Source organism: Scyliorhinus canicula, chromosome 7 (genome assembly GCF_902713615.1).
Source record: "Scyliorhinus canicula chromosome 7, sScyCan1.1, whole genome shotgun sequence".
Lineage (NCBI taxonomy): Eukaryota > Metazoa > Chordata > Chondrichthyes > Carcharhiniformes > Scyliorhinidae > Scyliorhinus > Scyliorhinus canicula.
In genome coordinates, this window is record NC_052152.1 from 30,349,721 (window position 1) to 30,368,675 (window position 18,955).

The 18,955-nt window shown below is 44.7% G+C and overlaps 1 protein-coding gene across 1 annotated transcript; it reads left to right on the forward strand.

Moving 5' to 3' along the window:
• Positions 1-544: 544 nt before the first annotated feature.
• Positions 545-16,569, forward strand: cpox (coproporphyrinogen oxidase). The gene is made up of 7 exons (XM_038801674.1): positions 545-1,114; positions 2,810-2,953; positions 4,543-4,653; positions 6,101-6,242; positions 9,379-9,597; positions 13,879-13,983; positions 15,404-16,569. The coding sequence occupies exons 1-7, from the start codon at positions 670-672 to the stop codon at positions 15,489-15,491; spliced, it is 1,254 nt and encodes a 417-aa protein (XP_038657602.1). The 5' UTR covers positions 545-669; the 3' UTR covers positions 15,492-16,569.
• Positions 16,570-18,955: the final 2,386 nt, after the last annotated feature.

Below are 18,955 nucleotides of genomic sequence, written 5' to 3' on the forward strand. Positions count from 1 at the left end.
GGGCAGCATGGCAGCACAGTGGGTAGTACTCTTGCTTCACAGAGCCAGGGACCCGGGTTAGATTCCTGGCTTGGGTCACTGTCTGTACGGAATCTGCACGTTCTCCCTGTGTCTGCGTGGGTTTCCTCCGGGTGCTACGGTTTCCTCCTACAAGTCCCGAAAGACGGGCTTGTTAGGCGAGTTGGACATTCTGAATTCTCCCTGTGTACCCAAACAGGCGCCGGAGTGTGGCAACTAGGGGATTTTCATAGTAACTTCATCGCAGTGTTAATGTAAGCCTACTTGTGACACTAACAAAGATTATTATTTGGAGGAAATGCTGCTAATGTAAATGGGGACTCAAAGAGTCACACAGACTCCAAACGTTGGCTCCCTTCTCTCTCCCCAGATGCTGTCAGACCTGCAGTAATGGTCCAGCATTTCCTGTTTTTGTTTCAGATTCCAGCATTCGCTTTGGTCGTGCAAATGCAGGAGTTTTGAAAAAGACTTTCTCAATCAAACTACAAATCCCAGCAGACATCCCGTCTGCTCCCCGAGCCTGAACGTAGCGCCGTGGTCTGGCGCCGCCCTCCTGCAGTGTAACATTAGGAAGCTGGGCCGCGAGCTCGGGGACCATTGACAGTGTCCCCGGGATTGGAACGTTGTGTCAGCGAGTGCCGGACTGTAGCAATGTCCCAGCTTGTTGCACTCTCGGCGCTCAGTCGCTGCGGAAGCCGCTTGGCTCTGAGCAACGCTGGAGGAGCCGCCGCTCGTCGTCCCTTCTCGGGCGCCAGACGGTTCACCGGCGGCTTCTACAAGCCGTTCCTGCTCGGCAGCGCCGCGCTGGTTGGGGTTACCGTGGCCGGCTTCGGGCTCAACCGCAGCCGGGCTGTGCTGGCTGCGAAAAGCGTGCCGGCCGAGCGGGACCAGCGAGAGCCGAACGAAATCTTGCAAAAATGCAAACACTTCATGTCGGATCCGGTGACCGACATCAACAAGCTGCTGGAGAACAAGGATGACATGAGGACTAAGATGGAATTGCTGGTCATGGATGTTCAGGCTGATGTTTGCAAAGCCTTGGCTGAGGTGGACGGTGGTCAGTCAATCAAAGTCGACCGATGGCACCGCAAAGAAGGTAAACATTTCTCAATGCGTGTATGTCTACGTGCAAATGCTCATGTTTTATTGAACACAATCGAGGAAGTTGTGGCGCAATACCAGCTGTCAGTGATGCTGTCCTGGTTATGTGAGTGAAACATATTGACAAATGCATGCTCGACTTTTCAGGGCAGTAAATAAACCTTGATTACTGTGGCTATTTGGAGTATGTTCAATTATTTTTGCATCAAATCATAGTCGTAGAGGTCTCCTGCACAGAAAATGTCCTTCAGCCCATCACATCAGCGCCGGTCAAAAACAACCACCTATTTATTCTCATCCCATTTTACAGGACTGGGCCCTTGTACGCCCTGGCATCGCAAATACACATCTAAATACTTCTTAAATGTTATGAGGGTCTGCCTCTACCACCCTTTCAGGCAGTGAGTTCCAGACTTCCTCCACCCTCTGGGTGAAAAGGATTTTGCTCACATCCCCTCTAAACGTGGGGCAGCACGGTAGCATTGTGGATAGCACAATCGCTTCACAGCTCCAGGGTCCCAGGTTCGATTCCCGGCTGGGTCACTGTCTGTGCGGAGTCTGCACATCCTCCCCGTGTGTGCGTGGGTTTCCTCCGGGTGCTCCGGTCTCCTCCCACAGTCCAAAGATGTGCAAATTAGGTGGATTGGACATGATAAATTGCCCTTAGTGTCCAAAATGGCCTTTAGTGTTGGGTGGGGTTACTGAGTTATGGGGATAGGGTGGAGGTGTTAACCTTGGGTAGGGTGCTCTTTCCAGGAGCCGGTGCAGACTCGATGGGCCGAATGGCCTCCTTCTGCACTGTAAATTCTATGAAAATAAACCTCCTGCCCCTTACCTTAAATCTATGCCTCCTGGTCATTGATACCCTCTTCCCCCCCCCCCCCCCCCACCAAGGGGAAAAGTTTCTCCCTAAAATTTTGCTCCTCATAATTTTAGACATCTTAAGTCTCCTCTGTTTCAAAGAAAACAACGCCAGTCTATCCAATCTCTCTTCATAACTAAAACTCTCCAGCCCAGACAACATTCTGGTAAATCACCGTTGCTCCCTTTCCAGTGCTATCACAACACTCCTATAAAATGGAATCCAGAACTGCACACAGTACTTGGGGCAGCACAGTAGTATTGTGGATAGCACAATCGCTTCACAGCTCCAGGGTCCCAGGTTCGATTCCGGCTTGGGTCACTCTCTGTGTGGAGTCTGCACATCCTCCCCGTGTGTGCGTGGGTTTCCTCCGGGTGCTCCGGTTTCCTCCCACAGTCCAAAGATGTGCAGGTTAGGTGGATTGGCCATGCTAAATTGCCCTTAGTGTCCAAAATTGCCCTTAGTGTTGGGTGGGGTTACTGGGTTATGGGGATAGGGTGGAGGTGTTGACCTTGGGTGGGATGCTCTTTCCAAGAGCCGGTGCAGATTCGATGGGCCGAATGGCCTTCTGCCCTGTAAATCCTATGTAAAACGATTGACAACAGCTTGCTATCATAATTGCAGCGGAGGGGTTATAGGAAAAGCAGGTCAGCACCTCTTCTCGCAGTTCATTTCAAGAAAATCTAAATTGGAGTCTCTTTGCATACGTCGATTCAAGGTATGCTTGGCTGAGAGCTCCTGTGCGTGTATTTTGTACTTTATTGAAAAACCTGGCCTGGCAGTGATTGACTTTTGTTTGAGTTTTACACATTTTTTTATTCATTGCAGGTGGTGGTGGCATAAGCTGCGTACTTCAGGATGGCAAAGTATTTGAGAAAGCCGGGGTCAATGTTTCTGTTGTGTTTGGCAACCTTTCGGAGGAAGCTACTAAACAGATGAGGAGCAGAGGAAAGTCATTGAAATCGAAAGACGGTAAGGGAGTAATCACCGACTGAAAATCTGCTGGGCATCAGAAGTCCCTGCATTTGCCGTTGCCATATGTTATTTAAAATTCTCTTTCTTTCTCGTGCATTCAAACTTGCTCGTACTTTTTCCCTTTGATGTTGACCATCTTAATGGAGAAATGCATTTTTGATTGTGGCTATAAAAACCAGCATGATGTGTTCCCGAAGTCCTATTCTCAAGAGTGTTGTCCCCTCCAGTTCATTGTTTCCTTGACCGTGGGCTCCACTTGCCCATGGACAGGAGTCTCTCCATTCTTGGGGTTTAAACTCCATTGCTAATGGGCTTGTATATTGTCTCTATTTAAACTTTCATTATAAGACTCCAGTGACTGTGAGCTGGATCCTGGCGTTTTAAGTTGTTAAACCAATGTTCTATAGCCCAGTGGAGTACCAGATAAAATTAGACAAAGGAATCTCGGAATTTAAATTTAAAAGACAAAAGGTGCTTTAGCGCAACTATTCACCATTTTTCCAAGCTCTCATCAGTTGGAATTTAATACATCAATGGAATCATGCACTCTTCATTCACATCCCTTTCAATCAGGAAAGTAGGAAGTCCGCACTATTGAACCAATATTTCCAGTTTTACACAAAACCTTAAGTCAATATTACTCCTAATAATTTCAAAATTCTTTTCACCTGAGACATTTAGCCATTTCACGTGGGTTATGACTTGGGTGAATCCTGTCCTCTTGATGTTGCCACCTTCACCTCCTCTGTTTCTTTATTACTTTATCTCTTTCCCTCTCGCTCTCCCCTTCCCTCGTTCTTCCCTTCCCTCCTTTCTTTCCCTCCCTCCTTTTGCTCTTGGGTAGATTTATGTCCTTTCAGGTTGGGGCACTGAGCTCATCAGCAGCTCCCATTTCAATTGCAGCACGATACAAATAGTGTCTAAAATCCGCCTGTTCACAAACTGTCTAAAAACCAGACACTTTTAGAATGTTTCATGCATTAATTTTAACACAGCTGGACAATTCAGCTAAGCGCTGTATTGGTGCAATGTGGCACCAGACTACACATGCTGCTCTCCCACTTTCCAAGCGACCCTTCACTCCACCTAACCCGGCTTGACCCCGTTAAAAATTGGCAATATCCGAAAACTGGCATGTCCTCAGTCCCCCTGTTGCCAGCTTTGAGGTTGTAATAGGAATGATTCAATGCTATTGGTTCCAAAGCAGAAATCAAGCACCTCGAAGGGTGCTATTCGATTCTGTTCATCGCAAAATTCTGCAGTTTATTTTCTGGCCATGATCACGTGGGTCATGTGGAGGGATTCCTCTGTCACTGGCTTGTTCTCTCTTGCAAGACCGGAGGGTCCAATAACCTGCCACAGTTCCAAATTTCAAACAACTCCACAGACGTAAATTTGAACTTGTGCCGTTGTAAGATTTTGGCTGCGGTGTAAGAAAGCTGAGTTCTGCAGCCCCAGTTTACCAAATATAGTTCAAGAAGTACCTTGAAGGTTCGAACTCTGCAGGATATGGAAGCAAGCATTTAATTGGTACTGTAAACATAGCTCTGTCTCTTCACCGCATGGTGTGTTGTTTTGGGATGCAGGGAAGCTGCCATTTTGTGCGATGGGAGTGAGTTCAGTCATCCATCCCAAGAATCCTCACATTCCAACCATCCATTTCAACTACAGATACTTTGAAATTGAAGAAGCAGATGGTAAGTGCCCACTTCACATGTCCTATATGTTCAATAAACAGTAAATTACTCTTTTATGTAAGAATGCAGCAAAACGGTTTCTAGAAATATTGTACGCATGGGTTGCTTTCAAGGCAGCAAACTGGGGCAAAAGCATGATGTGAATTTAATGAGCGACGGGGACCTGATGTCTACCACCCAAAACGGGAGCATCTGCTCTCCAGGAGTTGAGGCATTCAAATCCTTTAATTGGTAGTGAGAACTCTGCCGCTGATGCCCCCACAGGACATTGCAGGACTTTGCCCAGTCAGGCAGCAGCCCCGCCCTCGAGAGCTGCCAGCTAGTGGTCGCCAGCTCTCCCCTACCAGCAGTGTCAGCAGGAGTGAGGTCTTCACAGGGATTCCTGGAGGAAGGTAACTGAGGGCGGGGTAAGGTTGCCGGTGAGGGGGATGGGAAGAGGGTTGAAGGAAAAGGCCTGGGGGATGGCTCTCAAAGGGCAGCCCATCCCGGCGCTCAGTACCTTTGAATGAGGTGCCTCTGCCCGGTGGTCCCCAAGTGTGCAAAGGTCAAAAGGTAAAGAGCAAGATTACACATTCCATGTGTGGGAATAGGGAAAGGTGTGGTTTAACGCTAAAATATTTAGGATCATGCATTGAGGGTCAGACAAACCTACCAATGCATCATTCATATCCTTGGAATTAAATCAACTACCGCCGCCTCGCCCTCAAAAAAGCTAATTTTGTCGCTCTAAGCTTTTTATGGACATTGTTTTTAAACTTAGTTTGTCTCCAAGAGAGACGTATAATTCAATTCAGTTTAAAATATCTCCAGACAACTAACAAGTTACAGGAATACATAAAGTTCCAATTTTATTTGTTTATTTTTTAAACTTTGCAATTATATATAAAGTCTGTCTGTTGTGTTCTTTCCTGGAGCAGATTCTAACTCTAGTCTCGTGCATGAGATTCCGGAGTCACTTTACTAAGCAAGAGGAGTTGAGATGGTTTCACATTGCCTTGCCCTTTTATTTTTTGCCATACCTGCTCCCAAGTGGGCTGTAATGAGGGTGGTAGGGCTGCCACCTCAACCATTCAGACTCAGCTATTCCTGCTGGCTCTCACTACAGTATTCCTAGCCAACAGTATTGTTAGCCAATCTTCCCTCACCCAAGACAGTCAGGAGTTGGCTCAAACTCAACTCTTGAAACTCTTTTGAGGTGGGAATGCCGCGGAGCTAGTCCGCACTCTGTCCTGAATGAACTGCCCCACCGGCGGTCACTCTTTTACTATTTAGTGCTCTATCTCTAGTCTACCTGCTGGGGCAGACTATAGAGGCTTGAGCCATTCAGCTGATGCCTCTGGTGAAATTGCTGGTACAAAGTCAAAGGTTCGCTCTCACAGAATGAATAATAATGTAAATATTCTTTCTGTCCAGCTACAGTTTAAACTTATGCATTCTTATTTAATAGGTCACAAATCATGGTGGTTTGGTGGAGGAACGGACCTTACCCCTACCTACCTGAATAAGGACGATGCTATACATTTTCACAAGACCCTCAAGGAGGCCTGCGACAAGCATGATCAAAGTTATTATCCAGCTTTCAAAAAATGGTGAGACACGTGGAAGATGTTGCGTCTTTTTTCCGAAACGATAAGGTAGCCTTGTTTGGTCGTTTTGAAATTCACTCTGTGTCTACGTGCAGAGCTGGCAAGAAGTATTGGTGTGTTTCTGTGCAAAATTAATCAAAACTTGCTGTTCAGCTCTGGCCTTGTGCAGGATAGAGTAGCATAATCGAGAGACTGTGAGATTCCACCTTGAAGATAAGTGACAGCATGAAGCAAAAATTCTTTCAATAGGCATACGGACCAGTTGGCTATCTTTATCGGGGTTGAGGGTAGGGCGGAGAAAAAAGCAGAAAGGCAAAGATCAATAAATTAGCAATCAGTTGTGGTGGCATGAGGAGGAGTGGCAGAGTCATTCGGTTCAAATACAAGTACCTTGTGGGTTTTATTTGTGAACACTTGATTTACAGATTTTTTGATCTTTTGGACAAACATTTAAACTTTTTTGACGTGGTCGTTTTATGGTTCAAAGATATTTTCCCCGTTAAATGTATCAGAGAAAGATGGGTGCCTTCAATCCAGTGTGTCTCGTCACACATTTAAAAATGTACTTCCACCGGAATGGTCAAGCCCCAGCCTGCTCTGGTCGCCCGTGCGTTGCAGCGCAGAGTCATCGAGACAGCAAGGCTTCTGGAAGCACAGCAACTTGATATTCTCATCCCACTGAGGACAGCAACAGAACATGCTGGACAGACGCAGCAGGTCTGGCAGCATCTGTGGAGAACAAGAATGAGTTTTTGATCCCTTGAAGGGTCAAATGGGATCAGGGCAGCACGGTAGCATGGTGGTTAGCATCAATGCTTCACAGCTCCAGGGTCCCAGGTTCGATTCCCGGCTGGGTCATTGTCTGTGCGGAGTCCCCGTGTGTGCGTGGGTTTCCTCCGGGTGCTCCGATTTCCTCCCACAGTCCAAAGATGTGCGGGTTAGGTGGATTGGCCAGGCTAAATTGCCCTTAGTGTCCTAAAAAATAAGGTTAATGGGGGTTGTTGGGTTACTGGTATAGGGTGGATACGTGGGCTTGAGTAGGGTGATCATTGCTCGGCACAACATCGAGGGCCAAAGGGCCTGTTCTGTGCTGTACTGTTCTAATAAAACATTGAATCTGCCGGACATGCTGAGTTTATCCCGCGTTTTCTGTCTTTATTTCAAGATTTCCAGCACCTGCAGTATTTTGCTTGTATTTCACTTTGAGGATATGTGGGGTGGGATTTACTGCCTGTTCACGCCGGCGGGCAATTCCAGTCCCACACCAGGTTTCCCAGCGACGAGGGGTGTTGTCAACGGGAATATCCTTCGTCGCCGGGAAACCTGGTGTGGGACTGGAATTGTCCGCCGGCGTGAACAGACAGTAAATCCCACCAAACGGAAATCCCGTTGACAACGACGGGACTGGTATTTCTGGAAAACACGTTGCATGATGGTCAGTAAATCCCACCCGTAGTTACTAGAAGTTGCTGTCATATTTGTAATTTAATTACACTCGGTAGTGTATTATCAATACCTCTACCTTGTTTCCTGAAAAGCTGCTGTCTTTAAGTCTGTTTAAAATTCAATGCTACATTTGCAAACTGAGGAATGTGCGATGTGGAGTTTTGCAACCCAGTCACAGTAATAATAGTCAGCTTGAATGACTGAACACATTTTTTGTGACTTGTAAGATTATGCCTGAATCTTGTATGTGAAGTCAGATCACAATGTCTTTGGACTGAGGGGCTCTTATCAGGGGCACACAAAAGGCAATTCCTGGCATTTTTATCAATTACTTGTCATTTTGCCGTGGGTGGATCACTCTGTTTAAACCTGATTGCTTCACTCACAATAACTGGTGACAAACCAGTTAGATGGTTTTCGTGCACCTCGTTGTTTGTTTGCGAAGCGTGGACTCCAAAGCTGGGATTTTTTGATTGTGCCCACCCGACTGGAAAGATTGGCAGAGTTTCATGATGCCAGGTCCCTGCTCCCTACTGCGTCCTCTCCAAATTCTACCATTGTCGCTGATGGCTGCAGAAAATACCTAACGAGTTTTGGGCAATTCACTGCAAATAAAGAAAAAAATAACATCCAGTGCACTATTTTTCTGTAACTTCCATTTTTGCTGCCTTGTTTCTTTAGTACCAGACACCCAGGTGTTCTGGTGATGGCAGAAACCAATTTAAGAGCCCACCGTAAGAATGACTTGCCTCTTCCCCTCTCAACTATCACAATATCTGCCTTTGTACGATCTGCTATTGACTTGATCTGTTTGCCCCAAGACATTTTGGAGAGAGGGCAAAAGGTTTCACATTGGGAATCTCCCTGTACCTTTTGCCTTTGGGAGGCAACGGAAGAGCAGCAATGGAGGAAGGTCTATCTGGTCAGTCAGCATTGGAAATGTATCGTGCTGGACTGCAGGTGCCCCTGCACTAGAATAGACAGAAGCGTACAGGTTGGCATTTTTTTTTTAAAAAAGGAACTGTGTCTGCGGAGACTTGATTTACAGTTGTACTGTAGTATGGGTTTTGGTACAACTGGATCTATGGTTGTGCAAAAATAATGTGGGGACACTAGCTTTAATGCCACAAATATAAGCTGGTCAAGGAACCTCTTTATCTGGGATATGCTACCACTTGGTGTGTTTGAGGCGATAGCATTGAAGAGGATGTTGGTTAAGTACATGAAGGAGCAAGGAATAGAGGGAGATGAAGTAATGGAAGAGGAGGCTCATGTCAAGCACACTCCTGTTGGGTTGTAAGCCCTGTTTCTATGCTGTCAAATACTTTTGTAACCACAATTTGCACAAGAAGCCGTATTATGTTTATATCCGTTCCATGGTGCTTTCCTTCGGGAGCAGTATTTGAAGAACAGTCACTGTGGGACCTGTGCAAGAATAGATTTCATTAAAGTTTGCGTTGTAGCTGAAGAAATGGTCTTTACGGTGTTCAAATTGTCCTGCAATAATTGAGAATAAATATCAAATATTATTTTTAATTTTACTGCTGTTCCTCAATACCCCAGGAGTAAAAACAACGATCGGGCTGTACACCCTGGCCTGATGTGTGACATTTTTGTGAACGGAAATTCAGAAAGATATATTAATGCCTGTATTAACAGTTTGGCTTCCCTCCTCCCATTGTCCCAAATAAAGGTGTGATGATTATTTTACAATCAAACATCGCGGAGAGCGGAGAGGAGTGGGTGGCATATTCTTTGATGACTTGGATTCTCCCTCGGCAGAAGGCCTGTTCGGATTTGTACACAGCTGTGCCAAGGCGGTGGTTCCTTGCTATATACCCATTGTGAAGAAGCACCTGCATGACCCCTATACGCCTGAAGAAAAGGCATGGCAGCAACTTCGGAGAGGCAGGTAGGTTAAATGAAATCTTTTCTTTTTAAAAAAAAAAAATCACCTATGGCAGAAGCTGGTCGTTTGTTCACTTTGTGGTAACTTGAGGATGGGGTTGCCACCCACAGGGGTGAAGGATAAAATCTATTAAAATTGTCCAAAGACAGTAACTTCCACTGCTGCAGAGAACCAGTGTCATGGCAACTAGTGCGTTATGCAATGAAAGTGTTGTAAATATGTGTTTTTAAGTTCATTGGACGATTGTTTTCTGGAGAATTTTTAGTTGCATATCTAAAGTTGCCAAACTCTAGGAGAATTAATCGATGACATGCTTCTCACTCTCCCCAGCACCCCACACATCTCTCTTAGGAAAACAAACTCATCAGGAACTGCAGAGAGAATTCCACCCGATGCCGTTTCTGTGCCAGGAAACTCATTTTGAGGTTAAATTTCACATCTAAATTCAAGTCTGCTCGATCACCCCCTCCTGTCCACCGCCATTTCAACCTCCAGGCTTCAGAAAGGGTTCAAAATGTTTGCTACAGGCAGCCAAAGGCCCTGTTAATTGCACAATGCTGACACCCCCCATTGTGGAACTAGGATCCCAGTGTGCTTATAACCAAGGGTCAGATCCCCAGCTGGGGATCCACCTCCATCCTTCTCAAAGAAGAGGCTTACTTGTCTGGAGTAACCCAAGAGATGTCGTGCATGAGCTATGATTTACAAGAGTGGACATTTTGCATCATGCACAATTATCTAACCATACTGAACGTGGCACTGCCAGTGACTGTGACGATCATTCGGTCACTGCCCGATGTGCCTCTTGCTTATTCTATCCAGGCACTACCATATAATGAGGGCACCACCAAGAGAAAAACAGGACAACATTTTAGTGCAGTGCTGAGGGAATACTTCATCGTCGTAGGTGCCATCTTTTAACATGGATGAGATATTAAACTGTGGTTACAGGTGGTTGATCCAGATTCCATAGTATTATTTGAGGTAAGGCAAGTTTTCTTTGTGCCTTTACCAATATTTGCCATCAAAGCGAATAAACTCTTCATTTTTTAATTTGCCAACTTTGGGGCCCTCGCAAATTGGTTGCCGTGATTCCCTGCAAAACATCAATGTCTACACTGCAAAAATAAATTAATTGGCATTGAAAATGTTTGGGATGTTCTGAGGATGCTACAACCTTTTGACATTTTTAGTCAGGAAAGGGGGCAGGAGTGTGGTGTGGTGTGGTGATGCCGTGAGTAATCTGGGCGTGAGCGACCGGCACAGCTCGGCAAACCGTTGAATGAAAGAAAAGTTTGCAACCGTATAATACCTTTCCTGACGTCACAAAAACCTATTTTCAGCCTTTGAAATACCTTTGAAATGTAGACACTGTTGGGCATCAACAAACGAAGAGCGATTTTCTTTCTTCACATCAGTAATGACTTGAGTTATTTTCCAGTAAGTGTGCATAAGATGGAACTGTTATTCGTAATCCCAAATCAAACTAAAGAAGAATGACATCAGATTTTATTCTGAGTTGTCCCTCTTTCCTTGCTGTCGCCATTTCCAGTCTCCAGTTATCCTTCGTCTCTCTGCTTTGTATTTTTTCCACCGGATTGTTGGAGATTTGTCTTTGCTGCAAATGCCCTCATGAACGTACGTACAACACTTCCTTTTTGGGTCATCTTCCTTAACATAGGCAGAATAATCCTGTCCAGCAACGGAGTCAGAGCCCCTCAGTCTTGCGGTCATCTCATTACAACTTTCCCACAGCCCGTTTCTGCCTGCCTCCCTGTGCAGCCCTGTTTCTGAAACCCAGACCACCACCTTGGTATCAATGCTCAAAAAGCCCCCTCGCAGATGTTTTCTCACATATTAGCATGTGATCTCTTTCAGAATATTCCAGGTGAAATAACGTACTGTGAGAAACAACATTTCACTTTGTACCACCTATCGTTATTTCAGAAACTTATGGGAATGCACATTACTCCTAACATTATAATAGCCTTTCAAAACTATCTTGGAAAAGTGGGTGTAGAATCCTGAAGCATAACATATGGGTAATGACTGGCTCAAAATGTATTACAATTGGGTTTGTATGTGGCCTGATTTGAATGATGGTTGAGGCATTACCAGTAATACAGATTTTTTTCTTCTGAATAAATATCTTTTACAGTTGAAACAAAAAAATGTTGCTGTTTGCAAGAGGTTTCCAAAGTTTTCTAGGTACTGATGATATCTGCTGTTTCCCAGAATGTAGGGAGTTGTCACACCATCCTTTACATTTCTATTTGCAAGTCATTAAGTCCCATCGGTAGCCCTTCAGTTGAACTGTTGTGACCAGCCTTATTGGCTGAGGAAGGAAACTGAAACACATCATATGTAATAAGGAATGTAACTTATGCCCTTTAAACAATTTTGTTTAGACTTTTCTGCATCAAGCTTGGTTTAGGCTAGTTCTTCATGTGTAGATGCAAAACTAACCAATCGTGCACTGAACTGACCAGATGTAATTTACATGAGTAATTATTAATAGTTGCCTCCACAGCAAGCTGCCCTAATAGGGGACATTTCATAACCCAGCTGTCAGGGCAAATATAAAGGGGTGTGAGCACATAACGGTGAGTGGTTGTCTGTGGTGGCACACATTGATTTGGGTAGTTTAGTTTTTCTTTTGTAGGGTTTTTCGAATGGATTTTGAGGGCCAAAGCACTTTGGCAAGACCGTAGGAAGAGAAGGAATGGCAGGAAAAAATGAATCCAGATGGCTGTGTAAAACACAAATCACCAACAAACCGGTGATCATTGTTGGGGGGGGGGGGGGGGGGGGGGGGGGGGGGGGGGTGAAGAGAGAGAGAATGCTGGAGTACCCAACTGGCTGTTCGATGATTGGCAAAGCACTTTAGGTGCTCTGCTCCAGGGAAAAGTAGTGCACAGTTCTGGAAGCTGATGGTGATTGGGGTTAATTCTGTACAAACGATCAACAGCACCTACAGACAATGATCTCTCTAAATTTCCTTTGTTTTATTGAACCTGTTTGCTTCAATACGTGGTACTGGAGGGGATGTCACACTGATGGAGGTGCCGACTATCTGTCGGGACATTGAAACCGAATTCCCGGTTGCTCCTTCAATGGCGGGTGTAAAAGATTCCTCGGCACTATTTTGAAGAGGAGCAAGGGAGTTATCCTTGGTTAATATTGGTTAGGGGCAGCAGGGTAGCATGGTGGTTAGCATAAATGCTTCACAGCTCCAGGGTCCCAGGTTCGATTCCCGGCTGGGTCACTGTCTGTGTGGAGTCTGCACGTCCTCCCCCTGTGTGCGTGGGTTTCCTCCGGGTGCTCCGGTTTCCTCCCACAGTCCAAAGATGTGCGGGTTAGGTGGATTGGCCATGCTAAATTGCCCGTAGTGTCCTAATAAAAAAGTAAGGTTAAGGGGGGGTTGTTGGGTTACGGGTATGGCCCAGAGGACATCAAACTTTTAAATAAGGTGGACGGCAGGATGGATAAGGTGGCTGAAAGTTTGCTTCCAACCTCACTTGAGAAGCAATGAATTGTAGACCATGATCAGGTTGGATTACACCAATGTTTACTGAAGTAGAAAATAACCCCACTAACCTTTTTCCGTTCGCCTTCGAGACTACAGCGTTTCTTTCTCCTTGTGCCTTTTGAATTAAATCCTGATTGGAAAAATGCAGAGGAGTTCCAGTAGGTGGCACTATTGGGCAATCATTTGGGCAGCTGCTTCTTCGTGCCAGTTTCCACGGTTCAAATTTGTGTAGCATGCTTGCGATTCTATAACAATGGGGGCATTTCAAATCTTAGCTTCATCTACCAGTAGTAGAAGGAGGAAGGTAGAGAAAGGCCCATGGTGGTCCAAAATGCCGCTGATTTATTTTGAGCGAGTCACTTTTAAAGCTACGCTATGTTCTCGTAGGTTTTAGGTATGTTGTCCATCACCGAGCAATCACGTGTATGCAATATTGTAATGCTAACTTTGCATTTGGCTTCAATCTCACAACAGCAGAATAGTGCAGATGCTGGAAATCGGAAATAAAAACCTGAAACGCTGGAAAAACTCAGGCCGGACAACATCTGTGGAGAGAGAGAAACAGAGTTGACTTTCTGGGTCAGTGACCCTTCTTCTGAAGGTCAGGCCCTGTTTCTCTCTCCAAAGATGCTGTGGACCCGCTGAGCATGTCTGACATTTTCTGTTTTCAATCACAATGACGCTACCTGAACTGGCTGAATTCCCTTCCTGGCTGTCAATACCAGCTCTTTACTTCCCTGTGGCCTCTCTTTCAGATATGTGGAATTCAATCTGGTCTATGACCGAGGCACAAAGTTTGGCCTTGCAACTCCTGGATCCAGGATAGAAAGCATTCTGATGTCTCTCCCACTGACAGCAAGGTAAGGGGTCACCGCACAGGAACTCATATTTTCACCATGACTTGTCTATTAACCTTTTGATATTGTACTGAGATCTGGTGACATAATTTAAACCAAGCGATTAGATCCATGATGATGGATTAAGTGAGACTGTGCTGGTTTCGTTTATCCGTGTTACCTATTTCCACAATGTATACTCTCCAAGATTCTGAAAGATTAATTATTTTGAATTATAACGAAATGCATACCAATTTTACTATTTTTCCCTGCTGCGTCCTCTTATTCCATCCCATAGGTTTATTCTGCATCATATGCGAAGCCTAAGGATGATTTTGACATTTGTTGAAGTGGGTTTGTTTGTGAAAATATGCTTTCCTTCTGCGAGCAATAGCCCTCCCCATTTCTTTCCTCTACTTTCCTTTGACCTGTCTCCTCATTAACATCTTCTCAGTTGCTCTTACTAACGGGTAAGTTATGTTCTCCAGCTGTGCAGAAATGACTATAAGACAGTGGCCGGAATTTTCTGGCCGTTCACGGAAGATTCCGCCAACGGCACGCCCCTCACCGCGGGGTTGCCTGGCGATGAGGGGTGCATTTAACAGGAAGTCCCATTGACGGGCGGGGCCAGAAGATGCCGCCAAATGGCGGGCCCCTTCTGCCGCAGCGAAACACGTGGCAGGCTGCGGGGAAGCTCCCGCCCGCTGTTTTCGAGTTGTGGAGGCGCCATGACAGATACGTTCTCCCAATCGGTGAAATCATTCTCAGTTGGGAGCAAGCAGAAAGTGAATTGTGATGCAAACCCCAGGCACGGTGATGGAGGCTGGAGATGAGAGAAAGAAGACAGGAAACCAGAGGACCCCGTCACACAGCCAGAAAGATACAATAATGCGCTACATTTGTGTCCTGCCTTGATTTAGCATGCAAGTTGCCTTTTATGGAGAGAGATGAGGATGAAGGCCAGATCAAACACTATTATGAAGTGAGAAATTGTACTTTCAGTACCATTTGTCACACTTTTTGTTTGCAGTATTGGGCCATAATTTGCTGTCGAAATAATGGTGAGGCTAATTGTGAGGGTTTATTTAAGTTCAAATGCCACAACAACTTCAGGCGAGGGCGAACTTGCAATAATCAAGAAGTTATCATCGGCAGTGCACCATTTTCCTGGTGAAAGCAGCACCTCGCTGTCTGTCTGACTTCCCACTCAGATGCATTAAGCCGTGTGAAGACCCTTTACTTATCTATAGTTACGATGTAAACTCGCCAATGAAGTTGCCAGTACACGTCTACAGACTCTTTTCACGAGATTGTAAGTGTTAATTACTGCCAGTTAGCTGCCCTGGCATGCTGAAAATTAATGATTACAAGAGCGGATTCCCCCCCCCCCCCCCCAAATGATAGGACTGCACTTTATTGTTCCATGTTTGTTTTTGTCCCGCAGATGGGAATACATGCACGATCCTGTCAAGGGCACAAAGGAGGCCGAAATTATAGAGGTATTGAAAAATCCCAAAGATTGGGTCCATTAATGCAGCTAAACAAGATTGCTCCATGTTCAACCTGAAAGCAGAAGAGCTTTCAATTTTCCTTTTTGCTTCGCTGTTCCGTAAAATTAAGAAAATATGTGTAACATCGAGTTTAACGCAGTGGCTGTATATTCCCTGTCTTTTTTCGTATCAGAAAAATGTGTTGGGATTGTTTCCAGCAGGATTGGATTCTGTTTAAACTGTGTATACAGTTGAATGAAGTAGAAGTATGTATTTATTTTAATACCTTTCAACTACCGTTTGAGGTGATCAGAGGCGGACAAAAAAACAGTTTCTGAAGACGACATAATAGTCAAGAGTTTTACAGCACAAAAAGAGGCCCTTCTGCCCATCGTGTCTGCACCAGCTATCAAATACCCATCAATTCTAATCCTATTTTCCACCACTTAGTCCGCAACCTTGTATGCTACGGCGTTTCAAGTGCTCATCTCAATGCAAAGACATGGCCACAGACTTTTTGTGCTGTTTTCATTGAAAGGGTTCAGAAAGAAGAGCCATATCTCCGTCAGTCATTTAAGAGGTCTCCGAACACAGCATACATGCTGCCTTAATACAGAACAAAGTCAGAATCCTGTATGCCACCCTTGCAAAAATCGTTTTTGTGTATTGTAAATATTGTCAATTTTTAAAAGCGTCTGGACTTTTTTTAATATAATGGCAATATCAATGGAATTGTGACAACTTTAATATGCTGATGTTGTTGTTATTTCTGTAATGTTGTTATTTTCCACAAAGTTAGAGTTGGTTTGTATTTATAAAAAGTGGAAAATATTAATTCCAATATATGACAAACTGAGATTCAAAATGTTTATACTCTAAAGTCAGTGAAATAAAACATTTACAATAGAAATTGAAAGTGATGTTATTTGAGAAACTTTCGTGCATGCATTATTTTTATATTTTTTGATTTGTTGACATACACTTCAGACAGTGGGATTTTTGGATGTTACATTTATTATTATTACTGAAATGTTAATTATTTCTGAGCCAAGGCCAATAACATTTGATACTTTGTGTGTTACACACTGAATGTAATAAACAGAGTCATTCTGATTTCTTCCTTTTTTGTACCTTTGATTTTGTGAATCTTGCCTTTTTTGTTTTTAAACGATTAATGTCTTTTTTGTACTTGATTAGACTTCAATCACTGGTCCGAGACCATTACACTCTCCCGGGCAATTTTGTCCTGGTTTTGTATGTTTTGGTTATATATTATTTTGTTTTGCTGTTTGCCTGACTTATTCATATAGTTTTTTTAAATTTTAGAGTACCCAATTTTTTTTTCCAATTAATGGGCAATTTAGCATGGCCAATCCACCTAACCTGCACATCTTTGGGGTAATGGGGGTGAGACCCACACAGGCACTGGGAGAATGTGCAAAATGCCTGACCATTAAAAGCAAGATTAGTGTTTTAGTTAAATATGCTTTGGGTAATCTGTTTGGGAGTGGCTAATAAAATGGCTGACGTTTGTGAAAATTGAGGAATTCTTTTCTACACCCAATCATTATTTTTCCAATTAAGGGGCAATTTTAGTGTGGCCAATCCACCTAACCTGCACATCTTTGAGTTGTGGGGGTGAATGTGCAAACTCCACAAAGACGGACCCGGGGCTGGAATCGAACCCGTGTCCTCAGTGCTGTAGGCAGCAGTGTTAACTACTGCCCAACTGTGCCTTCCTGATATTGGGGGAATTCTTGTGTGTTTGTGCCACCAGCCAAGTTAAAGAAAACTGCGGTTGGAAAAAAGGCATCAAAACCAGGATTACATTTTGCCTATTAATTAAAATAAAAGGCTATGCTAAACATAGATTTGTGCACTTTCCCTACCATTCTTCATAGACACAGTAAGAAGTCTTACAACACCAGATGAAGGAGCTATGCTCCGAAAGCTAGTAATTAACCTGGTGTTCTAAGAATTATAGAATTTACAGTGCAGATGGAGGCCATTGGCCCATCAAGTCTGCACTGGCCCTTGGATAGGGCACCCTACCCAAGTTCACACATCCACCCAATCCCAATAACCCCACCCAATCTTTTTGGACACTAACTGTAATTTAGCAAGTCCAATCCACCTACCCTGCACATCTTTGGACTGGGAGGAAACCGGAGCACCCTGAGGAAACCCACACAGACACTGGGAGAAGGTCCACACAGACAGTGACCCAAGCCGGAAATTGATCCTTGGATCCTGGAGCTTTGAAGCAACTGTGCTAACCACTATGCTACCGTGCTGCCCAGAGTAAGACTCCTTACTGTGCCCACCCCACTCCGCCATTCATTCTGATCATGGCTGATCCAACAGGTTCAATACCCTGATCCAGCCTTCCTCCCCCCCCCCCCCCCCCATATATGCCTTTAGCCCCAAGAGCTATGTTCTTGCACAACATTTTGCCCTCAACTACTTTTTGTGGTAGTGAATTCCACGGATTTACCACTCTCTTGAGTGAAGACATTTCTCCTCACCTCAGCCCTAAAAGGTTTACCCCTTATTCTCAAATTATGACCCCTAGTTCTGGACTCCCACCATCCGGAATGTTTTTCTGAATTTGCCCTGTCTAATCCTGTTAGAGTTTTCTATGGGATTCCCTCTCACTCTTCTAAGCTCCAATGGATGTAATCTTTTACCGACCCACCATCCCAAGAATCAGCCTGGTAAACCTTCACTGCACTCCCTCCATAGCAAGAACATCCTTCCTCCGATAAGGACACCCAAACTGCACATAATACTCCAGGTGTGGCCTCATCAATGCTCGATACAATTGCAGTAAAACATCCCTATTCCTATACAAAAATACCCTCACTTGAAGGCCAGCATACCATTTGTCTTTACTGCCTGCTGTACCTGCACGCTTACTTTCAGTGACTGATGCAAGAGGACATCAATGTCTCGCTGAGTATCCAACTCTTCCAGTGTACAATGTACACCTTTTAAAATAATCTGCCATCCTATGTTTGGTACCAAAGCAGATAACCTCATTTATCCACATTGTAGGGCATCTGCCATGCATGTGCCTGTCCACTGAAGCATCTCTGCATCCTCCTCACAGCTCACCCTCCCACCCAACTTTGTATCATCTACAAACGTGGAGATAATACATTTAGTTCCCTTGTCCAAATCATTTTCTACATTACAACAATGACTACACTTCAGAAGTATTTCATTGGCTATAAAGCATTTGGGATACTTTGAGGTAATGATAACTGTTATATAAATCTTCCTTTCTCATTACCCCCCCACATTGATTCTGGATACACCTCCCGCTGCCTCAGGAAGGCAGACAGCATTATCGGAGATCCCTCCCACCCAGGCAGTACCTTCTTCCCAACCCTTCCATCAGGCAGTAGGTACAGAAGTCTGACGACCCGCACATCCAAACATAGGAACAGCTTCTTCCCCACAGCTACGAGACTCGATGACTCCCACTCGGACTGATCTGTTCCCTG